General features: G+C 39.0%; 2 protein-coding genes across 2 annotated transcripts; both read right to left on the bottom strand.

Annotated features, from left to right (window-relative positions):
* Positions 1-3,657: 3,657 nt before the first annotated feature.
* Positions 3,658-11,712, bottom strand: LOC139142545 (leukocyte cysteine proteinase inhibitor 1-like). Its single transcript, XM_070712507.1, has 3 exons — positions 11,552-11,712; positions 5,178-5,279; positions 3,658-4,437 (listed from the first exon to the last, which is right to left on the bottom strand). Exons 1-3 carry the CDS (start codon positions 11,636-11,638, stop codon positions 4,327-4,329), a joined length of 300 nt encoding a protein of 99 aa, XP_070568608.1. The 5' UTR covers positions 11,639-11,712; the 3' UTR covers positions 3,658-4,326.
* Positions 11,713-19,786: 8,074 nt separating this feature from the next.
* Positions 19,787-24,767, bottom strand: LOC139142546 (cystatin-B-like). The gene is made up of 3 exons (XM_070712508.1): positions 24,582-24,767; positions 21,553-21,657; positions 19,787-20,524 (listed from the first exon to the last, which is right to left on the bottom strand). Exons 1-3 carry the CDS (start codon positions 24,657-24,659, stop codon positions 20,414-20,416), a joined length of 294 nt encoding a protein of 97 aa, XP_070568609.1. The 5' UTR covers positions 24,660-24,767; the 3' UTR covers positions 19,787-20,413.
* Between the last annotated feature and the right edge of the window lie 229 nt (positions 24,768-24,996).

A 24,996-nucleotide genomic window follows, 5' to 3' on the forward strand; every position in this document is an offset into this window, starting at 1 on the left:
AGTCACGTGGGCAAATCAAAAAGTCAGCCCTAACTGATTTGAAAGAGCAACACCGGCGTGAAAGGGGGTCCTACTTTATATAATGACGTCAACGCTGTTATATCAAAGTAGGTTTCCCTTTCACGCCAGTGTTTCTCTTTCAAATCGGTCAGGGCTGTCCGCCGGTCAGGGCTGCCCGCTGTATGAATGGACATCAAAAGGGGTGACTCCATTCACGAAACTTCACTTTCTCTCGATTGGTTCAGTAATCTCATTGTGGCATATATCGTCAACGAATCAATCAACCCGTTCCATATATACTACCTCCAGTAATTTACAACTTTAATCTGACAAGTACATTCATTTGATCTGAAAGTCGATTATGCGGCTAAATATAGCTTTGCAAGCAAAAAGATATATTGTAAGTTCATTTCATTTTTGCATAGCGATTTGATACAAATATTTGCTCATATACATGTCTGAATCCTACTGAGCTCGCGTTTTCGCTTTGTAAGTTGCGTGTTAACTTTCCAATTTTAAAGTATTACGTTACAGAGAAAAAAGTGAAACTTCAGGTCGCATTGAGACGTTGTTTACAAATAGCGATATTACACACAGTGTTCCTGTTGTGAACAACAATTGGATAGTTTTAATGCAGTTAACATTAAAGTAATATCAAAAGAGCAAACTAGCCAGCTAGAAGTAACGTTACGTAACAAACATGCATCAGTAAAAACGCGCGTGGATACGGACCAACACAGAGTTGACTCCCTAGCAATTCTGCAATGCTGAGGTCACTGGTTGAAATTTGTCGCACTACAGGGATTTGCAGGGATTTGCAGATTCGCTTTATTCGTTGTACTGAGTACGGTGGTTTCTCGGGGCAACTTAAAGAATGCCAGAGCAAGCGTACGACCTGAAAAGCTCAAAAGTAGGTGAGGACAAACACGCTAACAAATGATGTGCTCCAGGCCACTTCACTGGGTGGCCCAGTTCAACAGTAAGTTCTATGTGTACGACAGTTAGTTTTGTATTTGTCTTCAGCTGCTTTTCTCGCTCTTACTTTCCGTACTTTACCGACAATTATCTTATTAAATTCTCCCCTTTCATGACGTGCGGAAGCTACAATGAAAGTACCTATAATCCCAATAATTTTGCCTTTAAAATTAGATCAAGAAAATTCGAACACTTTTTTAATATGTCTTTTGTCGGAATGTGACTCCACAAATCGTCGAGATTTGCAGAAAGTTCTGTATTTTGCTGCCATTCATGTACAACCTCAAGGAGCAAGTTTTGATATGAGCTAGGATTGATTATTTATTTTCCATTTCCGGTGAAAAGGAAAATGAAAAAAAAAAGTTTTTAAATGTGATTACATTGCTCGATATGATGTATACGAACTACACATTCTCAAGTCTAGATGTCAGTCCGGATTCTAATGAACTCTGTCTTTTGGTTTTACAAATGACACATCGCTTTTATCCGTTGAAGCAAAGCTAATCAGGTGCTTGTATCTTCCTGTCAATAGGAAAACGCGAGCAAAATAATAAATAATAATTATTATAATGAATTCTTGGATGGAAAGCTTTAGAACATTCTTTAGTATTTCACAGTTTTGTTTCTGTATCTTGAATATAAAGCATAAACATAGTTTGATTCGTGGTGACAATAAGTACACTCCGATATTGTGTTTAGTATGCACAGTTACTATGCCGGATCACAGGGGCACCTGAATGGCCCATTAAAATATTTAAAAAAAAGGATACTGACCATTTGACATGTGCATGCAAGTTAATACTGAGCTGTCATGACTCAATACACAAAGGACGGTCCATAGAGAAAGCGACGAAACATAGGAGCTATAGAAGAGAACAAGGGAATATGGCTTGTACACAAATTAGGTTTAATATCAGTATTCTTTATTCTTTCTCATACTTTAATGAACCATTTATGTGACCCTGTGGTGGGATTGAGGTTGGGTCACCCAAGGTCATGCAACACTTCGAGGCAACACCTGATATGGCAGTTGTTTTGAAGCGGGAGTGAGCCACCCTCTTTTCAAAGGTTGCTTTAGGATCCCTCTGTGTTTTTCCCATTGACGAGAGGTCAGCCACTTATGCGGTGCACCAAAATTAATCCACCGATACTCAAAGCCGGCGAAACTGGTTTGTCCCTGAGAACAAAAGCTAAAATATGTCAGGATCGAAATTCGAAACTAATATCACCAGGGGTACAATGTGGAACCTAGCCGTGCGTTTCGTATCCTTCGAATCTAAAATAGGACCGTCAAACTGTTGCATATTAGGCCTATGTGTAATTGTCATGGATGAGGGACTAATGGCACGCAGTTACACGGCACCATAATTGATATGTTTACTTGCAGACCCTGAATGAGACCAGAGTCTAGGTTCATCGCGTAGCAGGGTACATTGATACCTGGGGTGCATTTAGTTCAACTTGGCAGTGGGTAATGTGCAATGTAGGGTTACAGGTGAAGAGGGGACCTAAAGTTGGTCACTCAGAAGCATGTCACAACTTCAGTGTGTGATAAATACATTTCATATTGGGAAACTGACGGATAAGTGTGAAACCGATCATCTGCTGACGTCATAGGTTTATATTAACTCAGAAAGACTTACTGATTTCACTTCTTATTGTTACAGGTACAGCAAAAACATAGAATCTGGCTTATGGCATCAGTTTAGAACTAAAATATACTCAATATTTATCTGTCCATGGAAAAACAAACAGGACTTACTTATATTGTTTAGTTAATGCAATACTATGCAGATAATTTGTTTTCATACTTACGCTCAATCTTTTGGCTGTTCAGAGTCCACACTTCAACTTGACCTTCAAGGGAATACAGGACCACGAACACGAACTCTTGTTGATAGGTCTCGGCATGAAATGAAATCTCGCGAGAAGTATAGATGGGTAGGTAGGTAGGTAGGTAGGTAGGTAGGTAGGTAGGTAGGTAGGTAGGTAGGTAGGTAGGTAGGTAGGTAGGTAGGTGGGTGGGTGTGTTGTTTGGTAGGTAGGTAGGTACAGGGAGGTAGGTAGGTAGGTAGGTGGGCGGGTGGGTTGTGGGTAAGTAGGTAGGTACAGGGAGGTAGGTAAGTAGGTCGGTTAGTCGGTGGGTGCGTTGGTGGGTAATTGGATAGACACAGGGGGGGGAGGGAAGGAGGTAAGTAGGTAGGTAGGGAGGTAGGTAGGGAGGGAGGGAGGGAGGGAGATAGGGAGGGAGGTAGGGAGGTAGGTAGGTAGGTATTCCTGTAAAAAAGTTATGTTTATGCCCGAGGAGAAGTTCAGTGACTTACTTATTACCATGGCATTACGGTAGATTATGTTAATGACATGGCCACTGCTTTGGCTCTGTAATGATCATGGAGATAGAGCAAGATCTGCGTAGCAGTGATAGAACAATTTCCCCTGAAACTGGTCACCACCGTCTTGTACAGACACATTTTTTCAATGAAATGTCTCACTTCTGTCAGTGCGAAATATGGTTTTACTACACGTCCTATAGAGGGCGCCCCATAAATCAACTGAACTCAGCGTTGAGGGAGCTTTACATTCTGTGGGAAGAATCCGCCAGAGCTGAAAGCTGATTTTAACAGGACTTTCTGTTTCCATTGGTCTATTGAGGGCGACAGCAGTGATGAGTTATTTTGTTTTACGTGCATTTTTTTTTATTCAGGCGCAAAAATATCACATATTGAAAAGAATTACCTGACTACGTTGATGACATTCTCAGTTACCTACAAAAAAGTGTTATTCTAAGCTCTGTTTTCACATTGATTTCTGAGATCGTCACTATACTTCAAGCAAAGTTTTCTCGAAGGCATAAATACGGTCATTAAATATACATGTGCAGAGACACATACAGATTTTTATACATGATGAGCGGAGAAAGAGAGTCATGCACTTAATAAACAGACGAGTGATGCTGCAGCTGTACGTAATTAAGTCCACTGCATCTGTACAAGTTCCTGGACCATTGCCAGAGCTAGGCTTTAATAATAGCGCCCTACACGTATGGGTCCCCTAACGGTTACATTTTCACGTTCCGTAAAAAGACTCCGATTAGTCCGAATAGCACGGATGAACAGTAACGATGCCAGGAATTATAAGTGACAGTCCAGAAGACGCATCGGTATGCTGCTTCAAGCGTCTACAGTCTCCTTTTTTTCTAAATATAAATAATATCACGCTTCTCAGTCCGTCTTGTATGAGTCGCGTGACGCCAGTAAGTATAGACTGATTATCTGACGCGAAGACCACGGGCAAGCCATTCCCCCGGTATAATAAAAGAGTAGATGAGATATCCTTCTTGGTTTGTTCTCTCTAAAACATGTCATCGTCTGTCTTGTTGATTTTGACGGACCTCAGGTTGATCTTGCCTTTCTGGTTCTCGAAGAGTCTCACATGGATGTACATGTCGTCGCCAACGTGGACCTGGACAAATCAGAGAAGATCGGTGTTCACTGAAAATGTGTGATAAAAATTTTGCACATTTGTGATTGAAGTGCGTTTCTGATATGCATTCCATACACAAATGCATTTCATATACAACTTGAATTCAGTGCTTCCCCTGTCAATAAGACACAAGAATTGACTATGCTAGCGTTTGTAAAAGAAAATCCCATTACCAATTCCCAAGCCCTCTCGTTAACAAGACATTGAGCTTTGCTCAGTGTAAAGTCAGTTATCCATTGCGTTATTCTAATGGATTTAATATTCATTCATTCAAGTTAAAACAAGATGTCTTTATTGACGATGACCTAAATTTGCTATCGTGTGTCTTGAGGACTCCTTGAGTGGACGTTTGCAAGTACTTAGCCGACTTAAACCAGTGAGTGAGCGTGTCTCCGCCCTCAATCGAGTAGTAGAATGGTAAAGCCGGACAGGCCCTCATTTGCACGCACTCACATCTCCTTGAGTTATCGCGTTTGCATACCAGACGTGACACCCGTCAGAAGATCATTACAGATTTGTGGAATGTTTTTCAAACACATGTCAGAATTAGCCAGACTGCGTTTCTCAGACACTATGACCTAATTACCTTTGCAGTCTCTCCAAATATCTTTTACGCGCAATCCTGCTCGCTCTTGCAAACGAGACCGAAATGAAAGCTTTCGGTTCGGAAACTTAGACTTCTTGTTCTTGCCGATTAAAAAAGTAGCAATGTTTCCTACCTTAATCCTGTAGTTTGTTCCTGTTGCCACTTGAGTCGAATAAGTCTTCACTTCAAATGTATCGAAGAAAATCCCCGCTTTATCTTCGATTGCCTCTTTCAACTGAAAAAGGAAGAAAGAATTGCTTTCAAATGACGAAATGACCTGTTTATTTCTGAAACTCTGGGTTCGGAGAACCAATTGCTACATGTAAATATTAGGGACAGAGAAACCAGTAGAATGTTGCATACAATGTGTTATTGGTTATATTTGAGAAAAAGGTTGAGCTTGTACGCTGACTACAGGTATGGTAGTGTTTGTGATGGAAGCACCAGAGTGAAAATGCTACGTTAATTATATTTAGCATCAACTTCCAACTCAGTAAAATTTTGAAGGGACAGTAGCTGTAACTTTTATCGATTTTTCACTATTTTCGGTATTTAATGTCAACCATTTTACTCCAAAGAACATTGAGAAACACAGTGTACAGCTTGTAAACCAAGCCTGTGCATGTTTACACTGCATTGCTATTGTTGACAAGTGAATTCTGATCCGGACTTGACTCTAAATGTAAACAACACAAAGTGTATTTTACTAGGATGGACGCTGTTGACAAATGAATAGTAGGTGTTTTAAGGAGTAGCACAAAACCTTGAAATGGACTTACAAAACAAAATAGTTTAAGCATTAAAAGTTACAGCTGTTGGCCCTTCCAATATATCTACGCGAAACTTTATCCGGCGACATCCAGTTCTAAGTGTACGTGCGAACACAGGCGAAAAAGTCGCTTAGGGACTTCATAGGTTAAAACGTACACTGACTGTAAACGGTCACAAACACAGCAGCGTTGGTGGGAATATGGCTTCCCGTTTGATTTATCGTGGGTTGTGTGGTAAAGCAGGACATTTTGAATATAACTTTGTCATTCATTCGTCCAGGTGTCGCTGGTATAAATGTACAGCTACACCTAGAGAGGGCGCACTTTTGAGATAGTCCGTGCCAAGTGTATCTCCACTTATTAGCAATAGATAAGAGTGTATTTGCAAACGGCAGTCTGTAGAGTGTGACATGCGGAGATGTCACCGATATTATCTTTCATGATTTCGCCTCCCTCAATGAGAAGTAATCGATACCAATACGTCCTGTACACCCCTGTCATTCAGCTTGTCAGCACAGAGTGTGGTTATCCAGTGAGTGCATTAGTATGTGATGATTAGAGATACAACGTGGTCTGTACATTAACAAGTATTGCGCTGAGATTTTCATTCAGTCATGTAGTCAGTCTTTATTCAAAAAAGTAAATAAATTAATGATACAATACTTATGAGAAAGGTACCAATAATAGCTAGTCATGAGAACCTAGTCTATTTATTTTAACAGCAATGGCGATAAATTACTACAAATTACAGAGATGACTGTTCCCTGAGATACCAATGTAGCGAAAGTCTTGATGTGTTATAAAACAAGCTAAAAAGAGACTACATAAATAATATCACGTGACATCAATGAAACAATCAATAAAAATCTGAAAGGACACAACAGAGCGGATGATTATAAAAACATACAGATCCTAATGTGTAATACTTGTTCATATCAATTTCTCAAGCGGTAAGTTGATATTTTCGAAATCGTAGGGTTATTCCACGCCAGCGGGACAACAATTTAATCGATGCGTGACCTGACCTACTTTTGAAGGACTCGGGAGGTTAGGGAATTTTCTCCAAGAACATTACCCTCAATTCTTTGAAACGGCGAAAAAGTTGATATTTTCACCATGTTTAACAATCACACGGTATGCAGCTCGTCTCTTCCCTACAACTCTATTGCACCATGAAATTGCTGCGTGTCCCCTAAAAATTTACCATATTTGCATCCGAAATTATATCTGTCCCCTTGATGACTCACTATTTCTTTTACGAGTAGACATTTTTCCAATTTGCACGTCTGTTCGACCATATTTCATGATGTTTAATGCAATTACATTCCTATTACATGATGAAATTGACAGGTGTTAGGAGTTCAGCACCCCTTGACACGTCACCTGTCAGTTTCACATTCTTGTCATCGCGATGATGTAATTTTCCAAGATTTATGTCAGGTGCAGAGTAAACGACATCGCCCTGCGGCGCCAGAGACCACATTCGTTGAAATATAGTCGCCACATGCTATATTCGTTATGGTCCGGGTACCGTTATTATGTTCGGAGAGTAGTTAATCTAAACAGGCGCGCAATATGTAAAAAGGTGTCTAGAAAAGACCACCTATGTACTTCATTTGTCGGACATAACTAAAACCTTTTGTATAAAGGAAAAAACAGACTGTCGTTGATAGAACGCAAATCGATGTCACATTCAACGATGAAGCGTTGGTACTGTGTTTCGTACACTTTAGCTTTTGAGATAAAACTGTAATCGACACCATGGTCACCCATTCCCTTCCAACATTTCATTTCCATTCTGTAGAGCCGAGGAAGACGTGTCCACTACTGATTCGATCCCAAATAGCTTCGTAATTAACTTCTGCAGCGTCCTGAGGTTGAATTTCTACCATTCGCCGTGTCCAGTCAGCATACCGAGACGTTGCAAATCTTTTATTTCATCAGAGTAGCTCTACAGTCTATTTTATATCTGTCCTCACTTCAATGGCACTGAACCTCAGTATGCAGCCACATTCTTCAATTTCCATTTTATCATCTGTTATCCGGTTTCTCTTCTTTGCATCAGATGCATAAGTGATCATAGATTGATCTCTTATCCACCTTGTGCGAGCTTGAGAATTTCCTCATCTGGTGTTCATTTCAACTCGGCATATTTTCCATCGTCCAATTTTTGAGACCATAACTATGCTAGACATATACCTGGTTCATGTAATCCCATGGTATGTATTTTGATCGTCCACACTTCGCTAGCGTGGATAATAACATGTCCAAATACAGATGTTACTATACTTTACATAGTGATCTCCTTTGACGAACTTTGCAAAAATGTCTATATTTGAAAGCAATGCATAATAAACATCCTTGCAAACGTTCGAACCGCAGACCCTTCGGATTTGATGAGATTTTTCACGTAGTCAGTTCAAACATTATTTTGGTGATGTCTTCGATATACTAGAGTGTCAACTTTACTTTTGTGTGCCATTTAATAGGACTGCAGTCGCCATGGCTATAGCGATGTCAAGAGTTTGTTCTGTGTTGCTGCACCCCTAGCTTGAAAAGCGATGTCCTCGTTTCCGTTTAAGCCTCAGTATTCGATCCATATGAGATGTGTTTACTCAGCAGAAGCCTCAGACAAGAGTTTTGAGTTGGTCCCACGACCTGCAGCAAACTTACGCGCGTCGAGAATTTATCCTTTTCAACTCTATTGTCACCGTTTCCTGTTGCCCTCGAGTTTTCGAAAGTTGGCTCTCCAAGTGTAATTACAGTCTGAGGGGACAGATGTCAGTATCCTGTCAGTTCAAAGTATGCAAAAATCCCTCGGCATTTCAAACGTTTCCGTTTGTTTGTTTTTGCCTTTTCTTCAGCTCTGAAAGTTACAAATGCCAACGAAGGGCTGAACAGGTATTTTGGTACTGCAACTTTAAGTGTAAGCACAATCACTTTGTGTCATAACCTTCGATTAAGAAGAAAAACGTGCCCTATTTCTATATTAAATTTGTTTTTTACTGCCGGGTTGAGTGAGAAGTGTGCTCTATGTCATTTCTTGCCTGAAATCTCTCTTGCTGGAACATCCCGTGGGACTCCCTAGACATTACAATCCGACAAAAAACTGTCCCGGACTGCAACGGAAGTTTCATCCGATATTAGGGCTGTTAAAATTACCGTACTATCCTCCAAATGGTCAAGTGGAGTCCCAACTCATACATTTTTGAATTTGTCACATGTGAACGCGATTTGATATTTCTATAAGCGGGGAGAGTGTTCACTTGTTCATACATACTAAAGCCAGACTTCATCATTGCTACAACAAAGCTATGTCTTTAAGGTAGAAAGCACCTCGCGGACAGATAGTCTGACTCTCAAACTTCTAAAGTTCTTTCTGATCTCCCACTTGTGGGGGTCATTTTAAAGGTATTATTGTAAGAAAAATTTTCACAGTCTTAGTTTTTTGAAAATCGAATTTTTTGTTTTTCTCTTTGGAGTTAACATAGAGGTGGCGGTCATTTTGAATTTAAAATATCGGTTGCTCTTGAGTAATTTGTTACTCTAGTACCAAAATTTGCACGGTGACCCCTGATTTTTAATCTTGATTTGAAAGAGAATGGTTGACAGATTCCTTGAGGAAAGTTTGAACAAAAGTTTAAATCTTTCACTTTCGAGGCGCGAATTACTTTTACACGAAAACACACAAATGACGTGATTCTTATGTGCACATCCAAGAAATTCATACAAACCTCCAAAGTAGGGTGAAAGCCATCGAACTGAATAACACCGAGCGACTGGCACACATTACACCGATAACGTTTACAAACGAAGCGCTCAGTCTAAATCAAACCGCTAGGTGGTAAAGTAAGAAACAGCATTTGATATTCATATGCTGAGAAAGATCCCGACAAAACTATCAAATGCTGAAATCACAAACTGCTCCTTCACTGGACTGGTACCATTTTTGTACATACATACACACAATAACAATGAAAGTCGGTTTTTTGTGAGCACGTTCCAATGCAACTCAATATGAGGGGTGTGCTAGCACGTAGAAGCCAGAGAACTTTTTTTTCTGTAATGTTGGACATTCTCCAGTAAATCAGCCCAACTTGCTGACCCTACCATGGTCAGTGGGTAGGCTCTATTGGATCTTGTTCACTTGGAAAACTTTCAGAGGGAGTGTTCCCAAGACCGCAATGCATACGAAGTTAGTCACGCTGGCATTGATTACGCAGTACAAACGCTAGTTTCGGTGGATTTATTTCTCTTGCTAGAACATTTCTACCGAGCAACATGTCCTAAAAGGACACTAAATGTACACGTAATTTCTGCAGAAATTTTCCCTGAGTGACGTGACTGTCACGTTTTTAGTCCCAATGCTAACATACACTCTGGAACGAGGTCCCGTGTGTCCCTTCCATCAAACCAAGCCCAGATTAAGATTGTGAACGAACGACCTACAGATGTTTCTGATTCCACTGTTGTTATTGTAACATCATTCGATTTGACAATTCAAAGGAGACACGGCGAATGATATACACAGCCAGCATTACAGGTTCACCGGGGTAGATTTCAAAACTTTTCCTTGCATTTCGAAACACGTCCTCGTTCACGAACCTTCAGTTATTCTACAGTACAGGTAAGGAGACAAACGCGCCACGAATTAAGGTATACTGTCCCTCGGGGAACAAATACTCGGACATTTACAAAACGTAATCGGTCTACCACTTGTGGGGGCTCATTTTGAAGCCATGGAGAAAATGAAGTTTTGATCAGTCTAATATTTGTGAAAATCGAAAATTTAATTTTCTTCCATCGTGTTAACACAAGGGATGACGACCATTTTGAATTTCAAGTGTCGGTAAATAATGGATAATTTGTTTTTGAAATGCTATATCTTGCTCGGTAACCTTTAATTTATTCTTTACTTCGAAAGAAATTGTTTCAAGTGTCCCTAGGAAAAGCTAAGTCTTTTAATTTCGAAGCGCGTACTACCTTAACAAACATGCACGCAAGACGTGTGTAATTACTTATGACCCTAGATACTTTTAGAGCGTTTGCCACAGACGCGGGAAAATAGGCAACGCGTTATGTTGCACTGCCTGCTAGGCGGCAAAAGTTACCTGCCGACGCGAAAAATTTGATTTTCGACACAATGATTTGTTGATTGCGCCAAGAAACAAAGAACACAATCCTCATAATGTTTGACGCTTGAGAGCATTTCCTCCAAAGAATGTTCAAACCGCTCGAGGTCACGAAGAGTGCCAGACATAAATGCTATTTCAAACGGTTCTAAAGAATCTCAGAATCGCACAGGCTATAGTTCAAACAAAATTCTTCCATCTTCTGAAGTAGTTTGTTACTCTTCAAAATTGTTTTTTACAAAATAGTGGCATGACTGTGAATTGCAAAGACGTAATCATGCCGTCGGCGTAGACCTTAGTATCTGCATCGAAAATGTTTAGGTTGTCGGTTTACACGTGCGTACTCTGCTGACAAGATGCACAGCGTACAAGACCACGTGTTGATTGCTCGCTCCAAACGGTACGGAAGACGTTTCTTTCCTGGTAATTGTCTGTCATTAACACCGGAAAAGATACGATTGAGTAGATCTGCAAAAACGGCTCGAATGGGTAAGCTTTTCGCGGTGTGCTCTTTTCGAACATTTCCTATTTTTGCTCACCAAATCCTTTGGACAAACGCGACACGTGGGAGAGGGATTAAAACGAAATTCGAAAAAAGTACCCACCGACGTGAGCATCTCCTGGACTTCAGGAGTTGGCGGCTGTGGCTTGGTCCACCCTCCCAGCACTCCGTCTTGCAGATCTGTATCCATCTTGGCACGAGGAGTAGAAACTGAAGTACTGGCGTGAAACTACCAAACTTCTGCTTTCCCTTTATTATTATACCCTGACCTAAAAAGGGGGTGGAGTCAGCGACAAACCAAAAGTAGACGCCCCCCCCCCCCACATACAGTCAACACTAACGTTCCAATGTCTTACATCAATTTAAGCATTTCCACAGTTGCTAAATCTAACGCATCTGCATGCACTTTGTACCTTTTAAGGTGATTACGTGACGATGGTTTGTAACGAATGAAAATACCGCAAGCATAAAAATAAAAACTCCAAAGGGGCATTTGATTTGCTTAAGCTACATTCGTGGTAAATATATGAAACATAATCTACATTCATTGGACGGATCACGCAATAATTTATTTCAACGATGGTGAATTACGTTTACCCCAGGACCGTCAGAGATTTAAAACCGAGCCAGTTTTGGTGGCGGCTTGACTAGATACTATGTATTTGTAAGGTGATATTCTTGTATCGAATTCACGCAGACGACAAAAATACATTGGAAACGAGTAGTCTGAAGAAATGGGGGAAACTATCACAGCCTTGTGACTTTTAATGAGTAAGAAGATCAGCGCGGTCGGAGCATGGCTAACCTAACATCGATTTGTGAGCATTATAAATCTCTCAGCACCTGCATCTTCCTGCAAAAATTCCTTATGACAAATCAACAGGCAGGATTTTGTTAAACAACGGTTGAACTCATAATTGCTTTACGCATTTTCGCTAAGAAATGATTGGTTATTTTTAATATCAGACATGGATGTTCTTAGAAATGGACTGACTATTTTGTGGGGAAAAGCACAGCGGAACGCGTTATAAAAGAGTAATCAGAAACGCCTCTGCTATATGCAAATTAACAACCGATTCTAAGATTACAACCGGTCGAAACGCGACAGTAGTGCAAATTCATAAAACCGACAGAGGTCAGTTTTGATACGTGCCATGTTTTTGTTGGCGGAAATCATTCACTCAAATAGACATGTGACTTTGCTGCATAAATCATTGCCCTGGCGCGATATTTGGTCATCATGGATATGGTGCTATGATGTACCTGTTAGCATCCCTCTCAGTCGGAGGAAGCTACCTTCTACATTGGATCAGCGAGAAACAACATCCTCATAACTTACTAATCGTTTTTATAACTATAATCGTTTACAATAGAAGCTACGCTAGACTTCGATTGCTAAAGCTGACAAATGTAGAATTGTTACATCATTTGTTCGCTGACTGAATTCCGAGAGAAACAGTACAGTAATATAGTATTTGATGAATGTCACAATTCAGGTTTCTGACATTCTCTGTTAAGGTTTTCTGAAATTAAGCGCACATTCGAAGTGTTCATACTACTTGTATCCAAAGGGAGGCATGAAACAATGCACAGAATGTGAAGTTCAGAAGCAGCCTTCGGTCATGAACCTGACAGGTAACCTTCAAAGTTAAACGGCAGTCTCTCGTCGCTTTATGATATTCAAACTGTTCCGAGGTGCATATCAACTAAGAAACTTTTTCCGTAAGCTATATATAGACTGCAAGCTTGTTGAAAATGTCAATATTATTTGAGAATAACAGATATTAACGTTCTCGTATTGTTCGGTCGGTCTGTCTCTCAACTACCTTGTTACATGAAGCTTGTTGTTGTCCCCGGTTGTTGTCACTATTGTAACTCCACGGCTATTGAACGAGTGCATAGATAGTAAAGAGGTAATATGGTTAATAGAAGTGCGCCCTCATCGGGACGAATGCAAACTATTTGCTTCATCAGTAGTGATGACTGTTGAAGATCAAAATTTGGTGAGCAAATTAGACATGTCCTAGATATGGTGAGCTTAAAACAGACATGGATGTGTCTTTAAGTCTGCGTGTGTCTGTTTGTCAGTTTTTCTCTCTGTCTGTCCGTCTCCTGTCTGTCAGTATGTCTGTCTGTCTATGCCCGCCTGTCTGTTTGTATGTATTTGTGTATGTATAAGTTTTTGTTTATTTGCTGTTTGTATGTTACTTCGTTTGTTTGTTTGTCTGTCTGTCTGTCTGTTTGCACGATTTGTGTTTCTACACGTAGACATAAGTTCCTTTACGTTGGGAAGCATTCAGTGCTTCTCCAAAATTCAAAGGCATCTCTTTTTCATAGCAGAATATTAAATTACATTCAATGATCTTTCTTCGTACAAGAAAGTAAACCATAGATGACCACTGACGGTATCTAATTAGTGCGTGGTATCACTCTGGTGTACCAATTATAAACCCAACATCAACGTGATATACAATACAAGACGGGGAACGTAGCTTCATTTAAAACGTGGCGTATACATTCCATTGACGAGTAAAGTCATACTGCAATAAATATATATATTTTGTTGACTGTTATGGTACTGTATGCATGAATATCCTATGTGAATATGATCTGTATTAATCTTTGATATCCGCTCTTTCTTCCATCAATCTTACATCGCACAAACACTGCCTTCTTTTAGCTTTGAGGGATTTTTTCTGTTTGTGTGAATTTTTTCCCTTATTATGTTGGTCCACAGGCAACATAGAAATCTTGTTCTTTATTGTTTTGTCATTTGTGAATAAAATTGAAGATACTAATGATTTGTTGTTGTTGTTGTTGTTGTTTCGATCATATTGATATCGTTGCAAACACAAGTAAAGAAGTCAAGAAAATAATGAATTCAATGGCTGTAAGGACCGCGCAGATATTGAGGACTGTGGCGAACGTTACACCCGTACCTATTATGTATAATCATAGAAAAGACTGACACTGTCCTAAAAAGTTACAGCCCCTAGCCATGAGTATGGTGCTCCTCTACGTGTGTTTGTAACAATATCAATATGACTGTAACATCAGCGATAACAAATAAGTGTTCTTCAATGTTATTTCCAAATAACAACACAAACAAGAACAACAGCCAGACGTCTAAATTCACTGTGGTGGGCAAAAGGCATGTCAATCACCAACAGCCAATTTGCGATTTAAATTATCTTCACGTATAAGTAGATTGTTGACATCCGAACGCTAGCTGATCACAGTCGGCAAGACGTCCCTCGGGGATGATAAGCTTTATTACACGTGTCTGGAGCTGAAAAAAAACGGCCTCAAAACCTAAAACCTTCGTTTCAACCAATACATATCTCAGCCATCATAAAATAGCACAGAGTTTCCGGAGAGTTAATCTATGCGTCTATAAACTTATATCGCCCTGTTAATTGACAGATGGTGTTATTTGTCCTACTCAATACTCTGAAGGCATGTATAATAAACAGAAATATACTGCTGACAGATCCATCAAAATGTTTCTAAAGATTGTCAACGTGACGATACCGTGTTCCAAACAGAACTCCGTCTTGGCCTATTGCTGTATCCTAGTAAATACTGCTTTAAATTGCTGTGCACCGAGCTAAAATTTGGTGCCTGAACAGTTTCTGACTGTCATGGGTACAAAAGTCTAAACTACATTATTATCATCGTTATTGCCAAAATCGCCATTTACTGTGTGTTTAAATGTGGCAACGTATGGGACACCGGAGACGTAACTGTAGCAAACCAAATGTCTATTTTTAGTTTTCTAAACTCCAAAAGAATTCTTCATAGTTATATTTTTACCGCCACCACCGCCATGATTGTCGTCACCACCACCACCACCACCACCACCACCATCATCATCATTATCATCATTGTGACTGTATACCTAGCCCTAAATCTTATCCCTGTGCAATTGACAATGGTAACCCTAGAAACATTGGTTTGATAGTCTACAATATGTCTCTTTTCTAGTACAATTAGAAAACAACATTTAGTTACACATCGCTTCGAGTGCCTGCCAGGAATTCACTCACGAGGGCTTTCACTTCAACATGCTTGTCTTTAAGATTGATTTTCTCGGGGTCGACAGTTCTGGGCGTCTGCTTATACGCATAAGGTCCACACCGATTACTTAATTTATGGGACCGTTCTGTACATCTAATATGTTGGTCTATTCTTAGAGCTCTGAGCACTGGAACGTTTGCGTGGGATGGCCAGACATAACATCTGAGTCAAATTTGGAACAGTGGAATGTGATGTTTGTGGTTAGATGACAGTAATGATGGGGTTACTGTAAGGGCGTCTGAATAGTGGATTCTATGTTGAAAAACAGTTGAACGTTGCTGGGCTTTTGCCAATACCCTTCAACTCTCTCTGGTGAAAGCAGCATATCTTCTAGGACTTGTGTGTGTGTGTGTGTGTGTGTGTGTGTGTGTGTGTGTGTGTGTGTATATATATATATATATATATATATATATATATATATACGTATTTATTTCAATTTGCAGTTTCAATTGATATATACATATATATACTCTTATTAATTTGTGCTTGAAGTAATATATATACATATCTTTATATTTATATATAAATATATACATATATAAAAATATTACTTATATTTACATATATTTATATATGTGTTATATATAGATTGAGATAGATAGATAGATAGATAGATAGATAGATAGATAGATAGATCAATAGATCGATAGATCGATAGATCGATCGATAGATAGATAGATAGATAGATAGATAGATAGATAGATAGATAGATAGATAGATAGATAGATAGATAGATAGATAGATAGATAGATAGATAGATAGATAGATAGATAGATAGATAGATAGATAGATAGATAGATAGATAGATAGATAGATGAACATGTATTCAAATGCACTTATAGGGGTTCGTCGATCACCTGTATCTATAATGTCCAACCATGATCTTCAAGTTAAGCCTGTTAGGACCCTGTAAGTCAAAACCAATGGAAGACTATACGATGGAAATTGTGTTACTTAGGGTTCGAACGCCAATCGTTTGTGGTAACATTACGTTGATAATATAATGAATATAATATAGAAGGTAAAATATTTTTTTAATTATTGCTACATATAAACTTAACATAAGCATAGACCCTCGAGAAAACCCTCGAGGGTCTATGCCGTACAAGAAATGGTTGAAAGTAAGTCATTAGGGCAGTTCTGACTGTTAAAACGAGTTAGTGCATTGTTTGTGATCGAGGTCGCATTCTACAGTTTTTCCATAGTAAGATTTCAAACCAATATCGTATCTGATTCATTGAAATTTACGGCTCGTGTTTGGCATATGGTGCACCAACGAATAACCCCGGAGGGTCTACAGTTAGAAATAGCTTCCCAGTCTTTAGGCTACAGATGAAATGCATTCTGGTTGGCACTTATTGGTGTTTAATTGGTGCGGAATTCCAGATATCTATAAAGGATCAAGAGTCATCCGGCGAAATCACTTACATTATTAAAATCGCCATTGGAGACACCTCTTGTCATAGTTTCAAGTTCGCATGTGTCACATCATGATGTGTTGGGAACTTCTGTTTTTCCTAACAATGGCCTTGTATGACTCCAAGCCTGGAGTACAATTCAGTTACTTCTCCCATGACCTGTCGAAAATTAGGTCACCAGATGACCCTGATATAAGTTCGAGACTTTTTATTAAAAAGCGACATCAGATTTGTTACATAATCTGTCATGTCACAGCTCATTACATCCTTAAAATTTCCCTGCTGAAAAACATTTCATTTTGGTTACTGAGAGAAAGTAGTGAGTGTCTACTCAGCGAGTTTAAGAGGAATCTGTGCTTCGTCAGACACACTTTATTTCTGCTTTCAAGCTTTCAAAGAGGAATTTTCATCACTCTCAATTGGAGTAAACATCTGGATACACGAATGTTGACCCGTCGCCGACTCTTCGAGTTGTTATGATAAGGCTGTTGACCTGGTAACGTCCCAAACATGGTGTGTTATCAGCTGCAGATTGACCACGTCTTTCTCACATTCCAGAAGTTAAATTTAGGCCAGGGGTAACCGTGGCGTACAAACGACTTGTTCAGAATACGACAGCACAAAACGACAAAAAGTTTTCATCGAGAAGTCTTTTCATCCTTCTTAGGCAATGTTTATTTGCTTTGTCTGTTTTGACAAAATGATAAACATACCAATTACCAACGAAAAAATTCGCAGTTAATAGGTATGTTTAGCATTCAATTTTATAGCCACGCTGCTATTTTTTCAAGACAAGTTGTTCCATTTCTCGAATTCTGAGAATTCCTCAGGCCATAAAAATCGTGAATAGAACTGCCTGGAATAAGTACATGTTGTGAAAGGAGTGATTGGAACAGTGCTAATGATTGCTGAATATTGCTGAGCTTGTCAAAGCCTCTCTTCAAAACTATGTTGACCAGAACACGATCGGGCGATGGATTTCATTCGTTCATTATAAACCTCCCTGGCATGGACTGCATTTCTGGGAGCACCAGCACATGTATTTTCCATCAATAATGATTCATGGTCGATTAATTTGCATACCAATACGTTGCTTAGTGATACGCTTTGCCTTCATGAATACATTATTTAGGGAAATTACGCATTTGATATTCCTCTGAACCATAATAAATTTAAATTGACTGTTGTAGTGTCATTTGCAAGTCAAATCAATCCACATTTTTTTATATTAACATTACATGGATCCACTGAGCCCTAAATGATAGATATACACTCAGCATAATATTGGCCAGTATCTGTGCATTCGTTTTTCACTCGGGGTTTACAGAGCTCAAAATAAACCGCGTGTGTACTGAACTAAACTCCGAGCGATGTCACACAGAAGCCCCCAGAGTTCAGTCTTGTTCAACTTGAACATATTCGACTTTTCATCTGTGCTTTGTTTACAACAGCCAGTGGCCGAGAGACCGATCCGTACGTAGCCTTGTGCTAAATATTGGATGGAATGCTCTCTGAATGATCGTACACCGACAAGTTTCAATTTACAGTCATGTAACATCAAAGCCAATGTGTTGTGATGACACTATGATTAACCAAAGACCCTCGAGAAAGGGTTTGTGGATTAACCGAGCTATTGAAAGGCTGTATCCTACTTTACATGGGACAACACAAGAAAGAAAGCTCTGAATGTTCCTGTCGAGTTCTGATGCGTATAGCTCTAAATGGATGTTCAGTGCACATGTGACATAAGATTAAGGATTACATTGAAATTTGCTGGAAAATCAATTTCTACTATTGTCATTTTCATGAAAATTTGCACAAAGCTCAGTCTAGAGAAATAAATAATAGTGATCAAATAAAATGATATGGTCACCGCGCTAACTTTTGAGATAAACAGCATTGAAATATTTCGTCCATAGAAAATGCATTGGTGAAAAAATGCTGACTCAGCATTTTTTCTCATAAATGGCAAAATTCATGGTCATGTATCTCAAAAACGAGCACGGTGACCCCTATATTTTATCACACATTTTGATAATACTTACAAAGGAGAATCCAAAAATAGACAATTTAGAGAAATGACATTACTTATAATTTTACCGATCGCTGGGAACAAGATGACATAATATTTAGAGCTAGGTACAAGCTGACGACAAGTATTGAAGCTGGTGTTTCAAAGTTCTTACCGACAACAATTCAAGAAGTGGTATAGCCACAAACTGATATCGTCACAGACGATTTGCAAGTGGGAATGCCAGTGTTCGAATCAATATAAAGCATCCATATCGGACAGATTAGGAAATCGGCAATCTTGAACACTGCTTATTTGTACCAGCCTGTCTTCGTGTGCTCACACACATGGAAATATCTGTCTCTTTGTCAGAGTTTTTACATTTCGAGTAAACTATGTCATCAAAATTAACATTTCAGGGCATAAATTCTGATTTATTTTGTATCCAATTAATCATGGGTGAGCAAAAATCGGAAGAAGACTGATGCGAAAGATGATTTCACTCTTCAGGGACTGGTCAATAGCAGCTTCAGCGGAGAGTGAATATGTGCACAAACATGTGTCCATTATGGCATGCAAAACAGCGCCTCCAACGCCAGAGGAAAAATATGAGCTGAAATCCATGCAATGAAACTTGATCATGTAGGTCCTTAAAGAATTGGGAATTGCGCCAAGTTAATACCCTAGGGTTATGCTGTCAAAAGTAAGCAGTTTATAAAACGAGAGTGCTTCACATTCTTAAGGAGTTTTTTTTTTCAGGGAAAGTCTCGATTTTTAAAAAGAATTCCATGCGGGCTTTTGCCGACATTAAAAACAACGACGCGTTATAGCGTTCGATTAATGCCTTTTTATTGTCATATAAAAAAGGATATGTAGCATATTACAGATATACGCCGAAATCTTCTTTTGTTCCATTATAACCACTGAGGGCGCCCTAACTCTGCTATCAATCGTGAATAGCACGAAGCTGAGAAAGCAACACACAATGTTCTGCTGAAGATAGAAAAGAGAAAGAAATCGAAGAAGAGCGGAAGAAAGAGATAAAATACAGATAGCTTAACCGGTCTGGTTTCTAATATTACGACGGTATGTGTCTGGATCAGACACGGGTCACCTGCTGTTAAGCGATGGCTTATTTACACACGTGGAGTTATGATCGGCTCGCGTTCCATGGGACCCTATACAGATGTTTGTTACTGTAGCACTATATAGACGGGAAGGATCGCATAGCCTGTAATACGCACACACACAAATATGTGAAAGTATTTCGAGGTGTAATTCGGGTCAAATACACTTCATGCTGCCATGTTTTGGTTCTCGTAATTGGTCACCCGGTCTGTTTTGGGTATGCGTGACACTATTTTTCACTCGTGTTAGCTTTATTTTATGTGATGCTATGGCAGGCTAGAGCGAGACACACAGAAAGGCAAAATTGGCGCGAGGTGATTCAGCTTCGCCGTTAGAACACGTCGTCTACTGTTTTGTTTATCTGTACAGATCTCAAAGTGACTTTGCCGCCATCGTCTTCAAACATCCTCACGTGGATGAATTCATCGTCACCAACGTCAACCTTGAAAAAAGAGACAAAAAAAATCAGAAAAACATTGCAAAAATATTTTATCGCCATTCGCCGTCAGCCAAATTTATATCTTTTATTTCAAAGTTATGAATTTCACCAACCACTTCTGACCGGTTGAAGCTATTTTAAACTTTGGTCAAAAGAAGTTCTGCGCATGAGCATGATAAACACATGTATACTGTGACTTAAGTTCTTCACCTCTCGCAGTTGCACGATAATAGTTCGATAAATCAATGAGTTGACAAGCAGTGGTCATGTTCCCAGTTTGTTATGTAGATCTACACAATTAACAGTTCATCGATAAAGTATTCCTGTTACTCTGGCGATATTGCGTTGTTGTTGTTGTCGTTGTTGTTGTTGTTGTTGTTGTTGTTGTTGTTGTTGTCGTCGTCTTCGTTTTTAATATTTTTTTTCGTTTTATTTTGCTGTGTCTTCTTGGTCTCTTGGCTGCAATTTATAAAACCAGTTGTTCTTTCTTTTGGCTTTGAATTCCTCTTTATTGACGGTGCTTGAAATGTATTTTGAAAAATGCACGCGCAAGCTTTTCCTTCACCCATTAGTACCTACAACAACTATCAGATACGTTTCCGATCAGCAGCCTGATGAAATAACTTTACTTCATGAAAACTGGACGTCAAATATTTACTTACAACAGAAAAAATTCCCTCGATCATAGGGCGTGTTAAACATAAACGCATATAAATAGGAAAGTTATTACTGAATACGTATTAACATTTTAAACCCATGGAACTACGACCACTGATGGAGGCTGATGAATATATATCATAATTGTATAGTTTGATTCTCTGTCAAGTAATCCTGCGTCTGTGGTTTCGAAAACTCTCAAAATAGAATCCCCACATAACTCAAAGAGTGTTTATTTCGCTTCTTGCTCTCATGTCAACGGAAACTATGAGAAATAAGCCTGCCGCCCCGCTGATTTGAAGCTACAAACCCGGGCCACCCTGGAGCTACACAGCCGTGCGATAAAGGTATTTGAAGCCTATGGCGGTCGTTACCTTAACTCTGTAGTTCTTCTTGCCGGTAACAACTTGCACTGAATATGTCTTGACTTTATAGACGTCGAAGTTCAAACCCGCCTTGTCCTCAGCTTTGTCTTTGACCTGGCGAGAGAATGTAGAGAGATTATTCGGACCACCTGAAGGTGGAACGGAGAGTCAAAACCAGTGATTTTTGTATGTGCAAACGCTTTGCCGAATGCGCCGATGATTTGTCTATCGTACAAACTTGAGCTAAAACCTTTGAGCGCCCATGTCAATTTCTGTCACCTTGATAAAATATAACCAATGAATTTTTGTTCAGATTTTACAAAATTTTGATCAAAAACTGTAGCTAATGAAAAATGAGGTCCATTTGGTCCAAAATTACCAAAAAAATACATAAAAATATCACAAAAAGTGGTAAAATGTTGCATTAAAATTGTGGAGGGAAAAATTACAGCTCTAAAAGGATTAAATAAAATCCTTCCAAATGTATCCTTTTGACGCAATATGAAAGCATGTCGATTACACATGGTACAGATCCTCGCGCTTATGCTGTAATAACTACATTCAATTCTCACATTTTAGTTAAATCTTTTCGGTGAAATATCACGCGTCAGAACGGTTTGAAATATTCGAGCAATGCACTGATATATAAGTCAGTGCTACTTTTTTACGTTTGTGTAATCGAATATTCGTTGAACGACCGAAATTTCGTCGAAATCGTCAACAATGAATGTCGCAGCTTTCTGTATGGAGACGGCAGAAGCATCGATCACTGTCGGTATCATGTCGGTATTCTGCAGTGCTGCGTGCTGTGCTAAAATATACAGCGGCATGCTTTAGCGAGACGAAAACATATTTCATTCTGAGCAAGTGATCGAAAGACGAACGAAATGCTCATCAACCATTTAGTGTATTGAATTACTCTCATGAGTCATCTCGCCTAATCTCTTCGCAGTCACTTTGTTGTACAGCGATTGACATAACAATGTTTCACTTGACCCTAGATGTTTTCAACGATAGACCATAAATCACGTTAAACGAATTAGAATCGAGCCCAATACATGGTACATCGGAAACCAGTGGAATACATCGGGAACAACAAGCCGAGTTGAGCTGTCCTGAAAGCTTTCAGAAACGTTTATGTAACGTATGATGATGGATGAAATTCCAGGTTTTGGTTTACTTTCATAAAAGTTGGGCTTTTGGCAAAAACAAATTGATTTACACTACAAGAAAAACAATGGAAGCATGAAACACCAAAACGCACCGTGGGTACAAAGGGGGTACAAAATGTTTACTTTTCCCGTTTCTTAGGAACACATATTTCAAAGCCCACTAGTAAATACATATATACAATGTAGATAATAGATAGATGCATGTATACCTACCTACCTACCAACCTACCATATATATATATATATATATATATATATATATATATATATATATATATATATATATATATATATATATATATATACTGGTATTCTCAGTATAAATTCTATCAACACGATTGGAACTAATTTGGAATAATTATATTTTCACATTTTTCAAATTTCTCAAAAATGTGAGGTGCCCTATAGCTGAATGTTGCGATATTACAAATTACTCATAAAACAAGTGTGTAACATAAAAGAAAAGCATATGGGCTTAAATTTGCAGATCAAATATGCATTACTTCACCATCAAATTATCCCAAATTTGTTCCAATCGTGTTTATCATACTCCTGCTTTAAGGTATGCACCTCGAAAGTAAGTACTAGTCTTAAACTTTGCTCAGACTTTCCTCAAGTAATCTTTCACCCATACTCTTCCGAATCAAAAATACAAATCTTGGGTCACCGTGCAAATTTTGGTTCTAGAGAAACAAAGTACAAAAGATTTAGCAATATTTGAAATTCAAATGACCGCCATTCCTGTGTTAACTCTATGAGAAAAAAATAGAATTTTTGATTTTCGAAAAAACTAAGCAAGTAAAAATTTTTCTTACACCAAGAGCTTCAAAATGAACCCCACAAGTCGTAGATCAGAATAGAATTGTAAAAGTTTGAGAGTCCGAATATCTGTCGCCGATCGAAGCGCGTTCTACCTTAAAGTGTCCATGAATAGTCAGATACACGTTGCAGCATCATGAGTTGCCCTATGTGCCTGCCCAGAGCCTTTAAACCCACCCAAGAATTCGACGTCTCTGATTACCGTAACTTCTAAAAGGATAATCGTAAAACACTGACGATCTCAGAAGCAATCGATTCGTTGAACCCTATAAAGAAGTTTGTTTCTGTAAAGTTTATGACTGTTACACAGCTATTTGCACGTAGACGATGCAGTATCAGCCAATCAAGTGAGTTTCTTCATTTGCATAATTTATCTGAAGAATGTGGCTTAGATATGTGTCATTAGTGTTTAAACTCAGCATTTTGTTGACCGAGTAGTGGTGAAAATTCTCAGCGAAAGCTTGTTATGCACAAAGACTTTATTTCGTCGCCATCGACTTTTTCCGTAAACATGCTAAAGCAAAATTTTGGTGGTCAGTGTACTAAATTTGGAGGAAAGTAATGTTTTTTTGTCGCAGATGCGACTGAAGATTCACCTTGCTGCAGAAAATGGAAACAATGCTATAGTAAAAAATTGATTGAATTCAAATTCATTATGCCAGATTAACATCTCTGATTCATATCGTTCTTTCTTACTTTGTGTGATCAAAACATGAGAAATATTAAATTTCTGCCAGAAGAAACTTACAACCGAGTGTTCAGAGCCTTCAATTTCTGGTAATCGTCGGTGAACTCAACATTGAACGAAAACAGTCCCTGGAGCTCGGTCTATCGAAAATTTGGCGAGCTCAGAAATACAACATACTCTCATCGTCAAAATATCATATCTTTGCGTGTTTGAAGCCACAATTTTCTCTTCCAGAAATCATGTCAGGAAAAGTTAGATACTGCTTATTTAGTTTTATTCCATCTTTCTGACCACGTTCTGCCTAATATTGCTTTCAGACAAACTTAGAAACAACTAAAGAATAAATGGCATCGACTTACTGAATCTAACATGGCTTGAACTTCTGGTGTTGGCGGCGACACCTTCGACCACTCCCCGATCATCACTTCGTCTGCCATTTTGGTGACTTCAAGACTGCGGCTTCAGAGTGACGACGTTGTGAACCGTCTGCGTCGACCACACTTCTTTTATAAACTCCGGCATATTTTACTGACCCCAGGGTGGCGCTATTTTTAAAACATATATAGGTAGCTAGGTGGCTCTTAACATTCTTGATTTCGATGTAAGAAATGTTACTGACGCAGATATGTGTTAAAATACTCAAGCTCTGAACGAAGGGATTTCTTTTTCAATTTCCGATCGATCGCATTAACATTAAATACAGTTTGGTCAATGCCAAGTTTTAAAGTAACAGTGCAACATTACGAGAACAGCACTTCAAAATCATATTCCTGC

The sequence above is a fragment of the Ptychodera flava genome, chromosome 10 (genome assembly GCF_041260155.1).
Source record: "Ptychodera flava strain L36383 chromosome 10, AS_Pfla_20210202, whole genome shotgun sequence".
Lineage (NCBI taxonomy): Eukaryota > Metazoa > Hemichordata > Enteropneusta > Ptychoderidae > Ptychodera > Ptychodera flava.